The 11801-nt window shown below is 53.2% G+C and overlaps 3 protein-coding genes across 3 annotated transcripts; all 3 read left to right on the top strand.

Moving 5' to 3' along the window:
* Positions 1-7: 7 nt before the first annotated feature.
* M409DRAFT_61729 (uncharacterized protein) lies at positions 8-2522 on the top strand (the record flags this gene model as incomplete). The annotated part of the gene is made up of 2 exons (XM_033814858.1): positions 8-2290; positions 2362-2522. Coding segments are annotated over 2 exons (2444 nt in total), but the record flags the coding sequence as incomplete, so codon positions are not given.
* Positions 2523-4708: 2186 nt separating this feature from the next.
* Positions 4709-10747, top strand: M409DRAFT_38295 (uncharacterized protein; the record flags this gene model as incomplete). Its single annotated transcript, XM_033810899.1, has 6 exons — positions 4709-5219; positions 5268-6532; positions 6659-7074; positions 7319-8724; positions 8839-10521; positions 10575-10747. 6 exons carry the CDS (start codon positions 4709-4711, stop codon positions 10745-10747), a joined length of 5454 nt encoding a protein of 1817 aa, XP_033659247.1.
* Positions 10748-11397: 650 nt separating this feature from the next.
* Positions 11398-11776, top strand: M409DRAFT_61726 (uncharacterized protein; the record flags this gene model as incomplete). Its single annotated transcript, XM_033814857.1, has 1 exon — positions 11398-11776. A coding segment is annotated over one exon (379 nt), but the record flags the coding sequence as incomplete, so codon positions are not given.
* Between the last annotated feature and the right edge of the window lie 25 nt (positions 11777-11801).

Here is an 11801-nt window from a genome sequence, read left to right as displayed (position 1 = left end):
GTTACAGTCGTCGTCGTGCCGTTCCGTGCACTGCTCGAGAATCTGCTGGCAAAGGCAAGAGCGAGAGGTATCGACAGCATCGAGTGGAGGAGTGCGGCGACCCGTCGTGCTACATTGGTGTTCGTCAGTGCAGACAACGTCGCTGGCACCGGCTTCATCGGACACTTGAAGCAGTGGGAGCAGAAGGGTGTATTACGACGAGTGTTCTTAGACGAGGCACATCTCGCATTCAAGGACAATCACTGGCGAGCAAAGCTAGCCGGGCTACATCAGCTTAGAGGCACTCGATGTCCGCTGGTAATGCTCACTGCGACGCTACCGAAAACACTCGTGCCGGAACTAGAGCACTGCATGGCAGCGCAATACGCTCGATACATCCGCTGCTTAACGATCCGAGCGCGCACTCGATACATCGTCGAAGAGGTGAAGCGAGGGACGCTCCGCGAGCGGGTCTTGGATCTGTGCCGTCGTATACAGGTGCAGCTGGGTCAGAACCGCGGCGTGGTGTACTGTAAAAGCCGTGCCGAGTGCGAGGAGCTAGCGAGAGAGTTGGGAGTGATATATTTTAGGGGGCAAGAGGCCGACAACCCGGAGCGGCTGGAGCACTGGCTCAAACAGAACGGCTTGATCGTGGCGACGTCTGCGCTCGGGACAGGCGTGGACTTTGAGCGGATCGTGTTCACGCTGCACGTCGACATCCCGTATGGCATGGTCGATTACGCACAGGAGTCAGGCCGAGGGGGGAGGGCTGGTGAGGACGTGGATTCGCTCTTGATCTACGAGCAGGGTGGCGCAGACCGGGCATACAAGCGAGCACGCAACTGCGACGAGCGTGCGATTGCGAATTTCGTCAGGACGCAGGGCTGTCGTCGCAAGGTCAAAGGCTTATATCTGGACGGAGAAGAGGTATCGTGTGGTCAAGGAGATCTCGCGCGGTGCGACAACTGCGGAGAAGGCGTGACTGCGCTCGAACGACGGTATAAGCAGGAGGCACATGAGCGCCGGTTGTTTGAAGAGACGATGGACAGCTTAGTGGACTTTTGCGCCGCTTGTTGGGTGGGTAACAGCTCAGACAGCGACAGTTGGGAGCATTCGGCAAAGGACTGCGCGATGGCTCATCCGGCTGCTGAGGTGGATGCGTTTCGAGGTCAGCTCCGCTTCGACAAGGACACACATAGCTGCTACAAATGTGGCATCAGTCAGAGGCTATGCCGGACAGGAGAAGACTCGAAGCAGGTATGTCAGTGGCCGGGCCGAGTGGCGCCGTTGCTATACGCACTTGTTCAGAGCGAGAATCGACTACATACGCTATATAACGCTGGATACGACGAGGACAGCTTGGATGTAGCTGCATGTGTGCAGTGGCTCGGTCGACGACACCCGCGTCGGGTCTGGAACGAGGTCGTCAGCAACGGAATGGCAGTGCTAGTCCGAGCAATTGTCGAAGCACACGCAGTCGAGCCGAGTCAAGTGAGTCAGGCGGTATTGAGTAGAACGGGTAGTCCGGAGGTGGGAGAGCTCCCGAGCAGTCCGCCGCTGCAGGCGTCTACAAGACTGATAGACGTCGAGGAAGAGGCAGCTTTCGCAAGTGAGGGCGACGGGCTTATCGAGTTGCTTAGTGACTGGGCTGATCAGGGGGACGGTAGCGTAGAGCACGACGGGCTAGGCTTCGTTGGAGCGGATATCGAGGAGGCATGTCAGTCGGAGCTCAAAGAGATGGATGCAAGCAGTGAGGCAGGTGAAGAGGTGGATCACAGAGCCGATATTGCTATAGAGTCGACATCGGTCGCGTTGCAGCCGCGAAGAGATAGCAGTGTCGAGTACGGGGAGTTGCAGCCCGAGCAGTTCAAGGGTTTGTTGCAGGCGTGGCGGGGTCAGTGCAGTATTTGTCTCGTTCGAGGGTTGGACGGCCGGCGACATCCGTGGAGAAGCTGCAGTTATGTCGAGGCGCGAGGGGGCATGGACTCACGGCGATCATTACTAGGGCAGGTGCGATACCGCTACAGTGCATGTTTCCAATGTCATGCGCCGCAGGCACTATGCGATATGTGGCAGGGGCAGCGCATCGGTAGGCAGTGGAGGTTCAAGCGCGTACACGGAGCGCAGTGTCAGTTCGAGGACGTGGTGAAGGACATGGGAGCAGCGATTTGGGCAGTACGAGGAGGGGAAATTCAGGGATGGATTGCACAGCAGGCAGACGGGCCGGCGGCGCTCAGGACAGGCGAAAAGGGTGTTTTGGAGTGGTTTGGCGGGCAGTTTATAGCCGGTGGGATCGAGGTGTCGGGGTTGTGTCGGTTTTTATGGCAGTTTGGGCCGCGAGGGTCGGTTAGCGAGGCAGTCGAGAGCTCGTGTAAGTTTTAGATAGGCCGCTCAATGAGGATTCGGACGAAGTCGAGCAAAAGAAGCACGGAAGCACGATAGCGACAGGGTTAGGGTTAGGCGAAGATGGGGGACAGTTGAAGAGTAGGTTTGGGATACCCGACGGAGCTGAGCGGATCGGGAAGGAGCAAATGCATAAATGAATCCGCGAGACGTCGGGCGGGTGGGTGGGCACTTGAGGTGTCACCGCCCCCGCCGGGGGATGGCATACGAGTTGGAGTAAGAGCGTGGCAAGGTCGAGGCAATAGCAGCGTAAATATGAGCAATACACACGTAAGAACGGACATAGATTGGAATGAAGCGTATATGGAGAGTACGAGAGGATGTGTGGGTGGGTTGGACGTGCATTAGAGATGGGATGAAGTTGAAGTAAAGTTTGAAGTTTAAAAATAATCGGAAATTCGAGAGGAAAATCATTAGACCCGAACGCGCGGTCCGATCAGGGTAAGAAGTTGATACAATTAAGAAGCATATCGAAGGATGTTCATGTTCGTTTTTTGTGAATTTAGGAGGCGTTTTGAAATTTTGGTAAATTTGGGAGTATAGGACAAATTTAGTTAGAGACGTCGTAGATACGAGGAAGGTAGGGAAGACGAGATAACCCGTTAAATTCGAGGAGGAAATAAACGAAGGGGTAAGAGGATAGAATATAGAAATAAGATACGTTATTCGAATAAAAGGAAGTATAGTAGTCGGGTTAATAGTTAGGGTCGAATAGTACGGTAAGCCGGGGTAAAATTCGATATACGATAAAGCGATATTTAATAAAATAGAAAATCGAGTACGACGAAGAGATATAGTAAAGGTTATTCGTATCCGTTCGTAAGGACGATTAGAGGTATAGCCGAATTTTAGAGAATTTACGAAAATAGTAGAGTTTTATTAGGGTAGGCGATATAATATATAGTAGCGTAAGGGATTTATATTACGTATAGTAATTTATATAGTATTATAGAGTATTATATAGGGGGCTTAGACGAATAGAAGTAGTAGTATATAAAATATATACTAGGATAGAGGGTTAGGGATAGTCGAAGGGGTAGGGTTAGAGATATCCGAAAATAGATAGAATAAAAGATACGCGTCGTATCGCGAACGTAAATAAAGGACGGCGGTAATAGGATAGAATAGAGGGGCGAAGTAAATAGGTAGAACCCGTTAGGCGTAATAGGAGGTACGATAATACGGTACGCGAGAGAGGCGAGAGGGGCGAGAGTAATTAGATCCCGTTAAATTTATAAACGACGAAAGGTATAGAGAGAGAATAGATAGGGTATAAAAAATAGATACCCGGGGTAACGCGGAGTATAAAAAGGAGTAATAGGGTATAGGAAGAAAAAATACCCGTTAGGAGTAAAAAGGGTAAAACGGTAGTAGGATTAGAATACCCGTTTAGAGCGGAGCGATACGTAGAAGGGACGATAATAAGTACGGGCGGTTAGCCGGCGTAGGGTAAAATATAGGGTAAAGTTTAAAATACCCGTTAGGAGCGGAGCGATATATATTATCGTAAATAGAATAGGTATAGGTAGTTAGCTTGTAGGTAGGGTATAAAAAATAGACACCCGTAGCCGCGCGGAGCGCGATAGGGAAAAGAGACGCCCGTAAGGAACAAAGAGCGCAAGAAGGAGAGATTTTATACCTCGAAAACGCTCTTGGACCCTAGGGTTAGGCCTAGGTATTTCCGGGAAATAGGTACTATCCCTAGGGACAGACAGAATTTTCTCGGTTTTCGGCGCTGTCCCTAGGGACAGTCAAATTTTCTGGGTTTTTAGGGCTGTCCCCAGGGACAGTCAAGTGTTCTAGGTTTTCGGCGCTGTCCCTAGGGACAGTCAAATTTTCTGGGGTTTCAGCGCTGTCCCTAGGGACAGTCAAGTGTTCTATGTTTTCGACGCTGTCCCTAGGGACAGTCAAGTGTTCTGGGTTTTCGACGCTGTCCCCAGGGACAGAGAATATTCCTGCAAATCGAGATCGACACGAGATGGATCAACTGGTTGTAGGGCGTTCCGGTCGTATCAACAATGCTAGCAGATAATTTACTTACACCGGAAAAGTAAAGAGTAGGGCTACAGTTAGGGAAGCGTCAGGTGAAAAGCCAATCTGTGGGCTCCAGTCGCTATTACAGCAGAGGGGATGCGCACAAGTGTGTTGCCAAAATTGGCAGAATAGACTCAGATTATGCTGTCCCTGGGGACAGCCCCTTAATTTCGGAAAATGAACTCCGCCCAACGTGGATCGCCGCTTTGCACCACCCACCTTCCACTATATCGCTCTCAGGATGTCGCTCTCCTCCTCGCGCCTTATCATTATTTCGAGACGCAGCTTCACCATGCTATCCAAGAGGCTGGCTCAATCCGGTAAAGGCCATGGCAGCGTTGGCAAAAAGGTCAGACTCGCAGATGGTGCACTATTGGAGACCAAGTCAATCGAAGAACGAGCCGAATCTTTTCGACTAATGACCGTGCGGTTTCCCATCGACGATACCACTCCCGAATGGAGCACAGGCTGCAACCGGGATGTTGATGAGAAACACGCCAAACAGCTATGTCAACTGTTCGAGGAATATGGGCTGGACCGACTCGACCGTGCACACCGTCTCTGCCTGTTGTGTAGCGCGCAAGATGTACGAGCCATGTGCCAACGTCTCGACATTGATTGCAGGCCAAACGACCCTGGCGCACCTCTGCCGTCCTTCATGGGATGGAGTAGCGCAACCGCCGGCCACGCCGAGGTATTGGCGGGAAATCATCGCATCGCAGCCCTTAAAGCATACTTGAAGAAGCAGAAGCTCACCAATGGCGAAGACGAGCGATGGTGGGTATGCAATATCTTTGACAGAGGTGTGTGTCTAGATGAAACGCCAGGCCGTGAGAACTAATTTGTTGAAGACACTTTACCTCTTGAGCTGCAAATCGAACTCCGTGCCAATCGAAGCGGAACAGTCCTACCAGACACACACGGTCAGATCTGGACAGAGCTTCGCACATATGCTGAACAGGATAAAAGCAGTACGATGTTCAGCGGGGCAAGGGGAGCCATCGAGGCGCAGATGAGCCGAACGCTGAGGTTGAACACCCGCGAGCAATTCCCGGTTCGTCGTCTGGCGATCCTCTGGAAGAATGACCGCTGGCGGACATTTATCACTCAGATTTGCAGTAGGAGAGCCGGGAAAGAACTGTTCAATATAAGCGTATTCCAAAAGCTGTCAAGTTACCGCATTGACGACTACCTGTTCGAGCGGATCGAATCCATCACGCGACCGATCGATATAATCTGGAACGAGTTTGGCATCGAGCTTGAGCTGGATAGAGACTATACTCGACTCTCTGGGCTGCACCGACGGTGGAAGCCACGGGAGCTCTTTTATCCCCAAAGCCACGACGACCTTGATATCAACGAAGACAGTCCCCGGCACTCGCAGTTTCTATCGCACGTTGACCACTCAAAGTATCATGCGCTCTATCGGTATCTGGTCGAGTCTGGGAGTGAACTCTCCTTCCCTATGGCCCACGAGTTGCTGAAATCGCTGAGTTCTCGTGGTAAGACGATGCAGGCTGTCATGACGCACGTCGTTATGTGGCTCAACAACGACCTTGCGACCGTCAACGACCGAGAGGGTAACAAGCCACCTCTTGTTGAGGAAGTTCTCCCGACTATGTCGGGCATGCTCGAGACGGCGGTTGGAAAGGATCCTGGTCCGGCTGCCAAGATGAAGGTGCTGGAGCTGCAGCGAAGAGTCCTAATGTTCGTCGAGAAGAATGCTGCAGCCTTCACGGAAGACGACCTTTCTGCTCTCCCGGAGGATGACGTGGAGCCGGACGCATATCAGGATAGATTCCGGCGAGAGGGTTGGAAAGATGTTCTGGCTCGAGTGCGGGAGGTTATCGGGGATCGCCTTCGAAATCCTTGCGTGTCGGGCCTCAATACCGAACTCATTAAACAACAGCTGCAGCCAGAAAAGCCAAGCCTTGCAGAAAGTCTGCAAAATGTCATTACTCAACACTCCGAAATTGTCCGTGATCCCAAGCTGGAGAGACCAGAAGCGAAAGAGGCGCTGCGAGCTATGATGGAGAAGACCGTAGATCAGTGGAAGCAAGAGTATGGGCAGTGTGGAAACGGACTCCGAGCACAAGAGAAAGACAGAGAACCGATCGTCAATACGTCGGAGCTTGCTCGCTTCCGAGACTCTTCCTTCTTTGGAACGTCTTCTTTCGGCGACGAAAATGGTCGCAGTCGAGGGTCAGAAACTGCTAGGGACTCACTCAGTACGCCCACTGAGGCGGCTCGGCATGGGCGTACGAGATGGAGCCTCTTTGTGGAGTCCAGCGAGTCCGAGAGTAACCATGAGCCGCCCCGAGCTCCTGTAGCCCGTATGGGCCCGTTGAGCCCACGCACGAAAAGCCATGGGTCTACTACGCAGCCGTACGGTCAGGGGCAGCCCAGCACGACGGCATGCTCTTTGGGTGAAGACAACGACCAGGCTGAGCCTGAACTGCCACCGGCCCGAAATCGCAGCACGGACGAGGCAATTACGGGGCCGGCAAGCCTCCGCCCTCAGCGCAGGGAAGCCGCATTCGTGAATGAACGCAAGGAAAGGCTCCCGAAAGCACGTACTTCTGCTGCAACGCTTCCGACTGGCCGCTCATCGAAGCCTCCTAGCAAGGGCCAACAGAAGGGCGGATGGAGGAGCCGCCCGTTTGCTCGCGGCTAGGATATGAGCTGCCCAATCGGTCTCGAGGTTGGATAGGGGTAGATGAGACAGCCAAATATAGCTAGTCAGGAGTAATGGTCGAGCATGTCGGATTCGGCACAGAAGGGTATGTAGAAGATAAGGCTTAGGCCCAAGGTCTGATCGTTCCAGCCTACTACGAGCAGTCGTCTGTATCACTACGAATATGTCCGAAGACGAGGACTTTCATTCTATTTCTCCCCATCCTAGCCCTGCGCGATCCGACGATGAGCTCAGTGGCGATGGGTTCGATGCGCACGAAGAGGCAAGCTCAGTCGTTGAAGACGCCATCTATGGAACCACGAGCCAGGATGCCAATGCTGGCGGTGAGACCAGCGTAGACTCGTTCCGCATCGATCACACCCGAGGCGAGCATCGATTACCAATGAACGCCTTCCTTCGTCGCACCGCAGCTACCGACCTGAGTCCTACACAAGCCATCAGCTGGCTCCAGCACAAGTACACATTCGATTTCGGTAGTCGAACAGCAGGTTCACGGCAGTGTACAGCAGATGATATACTCATCCCTACCTTCTACCTCGATATGATCGCTCTCGTCGGTCGGCCGCTGAGACCCATTGTGCATCGGAGCGACCGGTTCTTTGACAACGTAACCATCAGCTTCCAGAAGTGGGCCGCACCCTACCGAGCGAAACATGTCGAGGGAGGAATCGGCTTCGATCTGCGACACCGCACTTTTCGGATAGCATCTGGTTCGACACGAGAATCTTGGTTCATTGTGATGCATCCTGGGCTAGCCATTTCAGATATTGACCAATCGCGGGCAGATGCCGAAGCCTCGATTAGAAATAGTGCACTCGAGGAGAGACACGCCCGGTTCCTGGTGGAGTACATCAAGCATGTATTTCTATGCGAAGAGTTGGTCGGGGAGGGTATTGAAGCCGCATGGCGCCTGGGACAGTCCCGAAGCGACAACATCACCTTCAACAAGTGGGCCATATTCCAGCATGAGTTCATGGCAGGTTGGTCCGAGTATGTAGCTTCGCAAACAGCCGATCCGTTTTGGACAGAGAACCGACCCGCCTTCCATGCATACGACTATGGTGCCAACATCATGCTCGATGTCACCCAGCAGATAGCAGACCTCGACAAAGAGGAGCCCATGCAGAACACGATGGACGATTATCTGAGCGATGGCGAACAAGTCATTGCACCTGATTCCTCCGCCCCCGACCAAACAGTTGACGTCGACGTCGATAGTCCTCTCTACCCCGACGGGCTCCGCGACCTTCGAACGGAGCTCGAGGCTAAGTTCGACCTCGAAAACATCTGGTCCATGTCGTACGCTTTAGCCGTGGATTTAGGCTGTCTCGACGGCGAGATGGCGGACGTGGAGGCTATAGATCGCCCAGCTCGCTGCATGCTCGGCAACCGCAATGCCATAATGCAGGAGTTCTCCCGCCAGCGTGACTGGACGTTCTATCCGATTGCTTTCAGCCCTGTGTACGGCAACTTCACCTCAAATCAGCCTCCTGAATTTCTGAAGCAGAACGTACTTACGGTGATGCGCAACAACCTCAGCGTACGCAATGAAGGAGTCGACGCACTATCTTGTGGATACTTCCAGGCATACACCAACATTAAACGTTCCGTCCGTCATCGGCCAGAGGACCTTTTGGTGAAGAAAAGTCTGACGACGGCGGTGTTGTCCTTGCCAGGGGCGGAAATGACCTCGCATCATATCCGAACGAAGCACCGGAAGCTCGAAGCGCAGATGAAAGGCATGCGGACACCGGAGGACAGCGACCAGTCGCGCCCCTTCGCTCGAGAGGCACAACGAGTGCGGGCCGCCATCGAGGGAGAAGATTTCGCCTTTCGCATGGAGCAGGTCGTGAATATGCAGGTATCCAAGCTCTGCGACGAACGCCGGACATTCGCGACCATTCTCCATCCCATTATGCAGCTCATGCGCTTCTATTTAAAGGAGCCGCATCAATACCGCCACATTTTACACACCTTTAAACCGGAGGTGTATCCTGGGGTTCTACGCGGCTTCAGCTCACTGTTCGATAAGGCCATGGTTGGTCTGCAAGAGAAGAGCCAGCTCATCAAACCGGACACATGCAATGTCGCCATCGCCGAGGCTGCAGCCGCGTTTGATCGCCTGGGAAGCTACCTTTTCACGGGGAATGCCAAAGTGGTGGGCAACAGCGTCTTTCGGCATCTCGGCACCACGGACTCGTTGCGCTATGGCGGATGGCCGTACGTCGACCCCGGCGTTCTGAATGTGGAAGACGAGAGGGCCTCGATAAATAAGGCTCGGTGGCCACGACGTAAGGACGGACAGCCGGCGCTCTTGCACCCAGCCATCCTTGAATTCCATTACGGCAAGCACATCGGAGCTACCCGTCAGAGCAACGTCTGGCTGCACGACTTTCGAGGCATGGAAGTGGCCGGCCGAAACAACGCGAGCAATCTCGTGGTCGACATATTTAGACACATGTGGGCGCCGCAGACGATGGAGTTCATTAGGCGAGCAGTGGAACGGCTGTCGAAGAAGTGGTTGCGTACATCTGACACCACACGCAGTGATGAGGCGCTTCGGAAGCTCGACGTCTGGCTACTGACCGAGCGCCCATTTTCGTGGTCGGCGTACAGTGAAATGATGCCTATTCTGTCGAGCGAGACCAGTGATGAGGTTGAGTCAGCTAAATCACGACGGGACGTCGCCAAAGAGCTCTACGAAGCGGCCAAAGAGAACTCAGACAAGATGCGACGGCGATGGACGACCCAAGAGGCATCATGGCTCTCTGTGCTCAGTAGCGCCATCTGTGCGACGGACACTAAAGTGGTCAGCGAGGAGCAATGGGTCGGAGCGATTTCGTCCGCGATGTTGGAATGTAGTCTCGAAGCAATGCCAGCGGCATCGCGCGGGAAGCTTAGCAGTGGTGTTGTGGTCCGACTGGTGGGAATGGCACCATCGAAAGCAATGTTGGCCACCCGTCCTGGTACGCTGAAACGTGCGGCGGTCGAGGCGAACGAAAAGGCCAAACGGCCACGACTGCAGCAGAGAGTTGATTTCAGGTGCGAGATCCCTTTCGTGCGCATCCCGAAGCTCATTGATGAAGGACTGCGAGTGCAGGACAAGCTGTTTGAAGGAGGGGACCAGCGGGTGCGGGAGCATTACTGTGCAGTACGACACTGCCTAGATGGCTGCCTTGGAGATCCTTTGTGCGACATGATGCTGATGCTCTCCCTAACGCTAGCGTCCTGCTCCATAACACCAGCCGCGAGCGACGACGGATTCCAGGTCGGTAAGAGGAAGGATCCAAAGGTCTTTGTCGTCAACCTTGTCACCCGGATGCTGTGGTTCCTGAAGCCACAAGACTTCCCATGGACAAAAGAGGAGGGTCGGGGAATTATGTCGGTACCGGAGATGACCAAGAAAATTGGTGAGATCAACATTTGACATGGGAGAGCCGAGAGACTGACAATCGTAATGCAGAGCACAAAGGAGCAAATAACCGACTTCTACTACAAATGGGCTGGGTACGAACTGTCCGGGGGAACCGTACGAACCCTCGAAATTCGGAACTTCGGTTGACGGATCGGTCACTGCTGATGGAGGCCTACCGAGAGCTGTTTCGCGCCCAGTCTATATCGGAAAAACAGTCTTAAGGCCTTGGGTTAGGGTTGAAACTTGTCCCTAGGGACAAAGATAACCGGCCACAGAAAGCTGTCCCCAGGGACAACAGTCATTTTTGAGTTTCAAACATTGTCCCTGGGGACAGCACATTCTAGGCATGCAACTGCTGTCCCTAGGGACAACAGTTATCTTTGAGTTTCGAGCACTGTCCCCAGGGACAGCACATTCAAGGGCATATAACTATTGTCCCTGGGGACAGGCTAGTCATGCTCTACTAGTGACACGTACTCAGAAAGTAAATGCACTTGACGTTGAATTCGTCTGGACTGGGTATGATATCGAATCACGACGAGGCAGAGTCTGTTAGTGCCGTAACCTCGTACATAACATGCTTGAATCAGCCAATTGTGAGGTGTCTATTTAGTGATGTCCAACCGGGCCGCCTTTCCGATGCATTTGCAGAAGCCTATATCAGGTGTGTGATAACCGTGCATCATGCAGCTGACCAATAGAAGCACACGAGGCATGTGGCGGCAAGTTGCGCACCTGTTCACCGGTCCGACAAGCTTCTCAGGACTGCGAAATGTCACTAGACACAAAAGCAGTGCAGAGTGACACATGACAGGCAAGCCAATTTCCGGAGCACATACTCCATCATCCACCGTTTACTGACACGAATACCATGTCTTTACATCCCGACACAGCCTCTAGAAATCAAAGCATCTGGAAGGGTATTGATCGCGATATACTCGAGCATCGTACACAGAAGCTCTGCAACAATAAGCACGTCGGGGCCCGTCGTCCTTGTGCTAGTACTCTGCCAAGTGGTCGCGACACTCTATACCCAATGTCGCTAGAAGTGGAAAGGAGTTTAGCAGACGATTTTGCTTACATCGCTGCTTCACAGCCTCGGGTCGGGTCCGTCTCGGCTGTGGCAGTAGAGCAGCAGAAAACCGCTGCGTCACTCATCATGACGTTCGCTGCAAATGAGGGTGTATCGGATGAGGTCGCAGAGACTCTCAACAAGATCATGGAAACACTTCGGAGACACGCGGGAAAAGGTAACTACACGTGTTCCTCGCATAT

The sequence above is a fragment of the Zasmidium cellare genome, assembly GCF_010093935.1.
Source record: "Zasmidium cellare ATCC 36951 unplaced genomic scaffold M409scaffold_103, whole genome shotgun sequence".
NCBI classification, from domain to species: domain Eukaryota; kingdom Fungi; phylum Ascomycota; class Dothideomycetes; order Mycosphaerellales; family Mycosphaerellaceae; genus Zasmidium; species Zasmidium cellare.
This window is presented reverse-complemented; position numbering and strand designations above follow the sequence as displayed.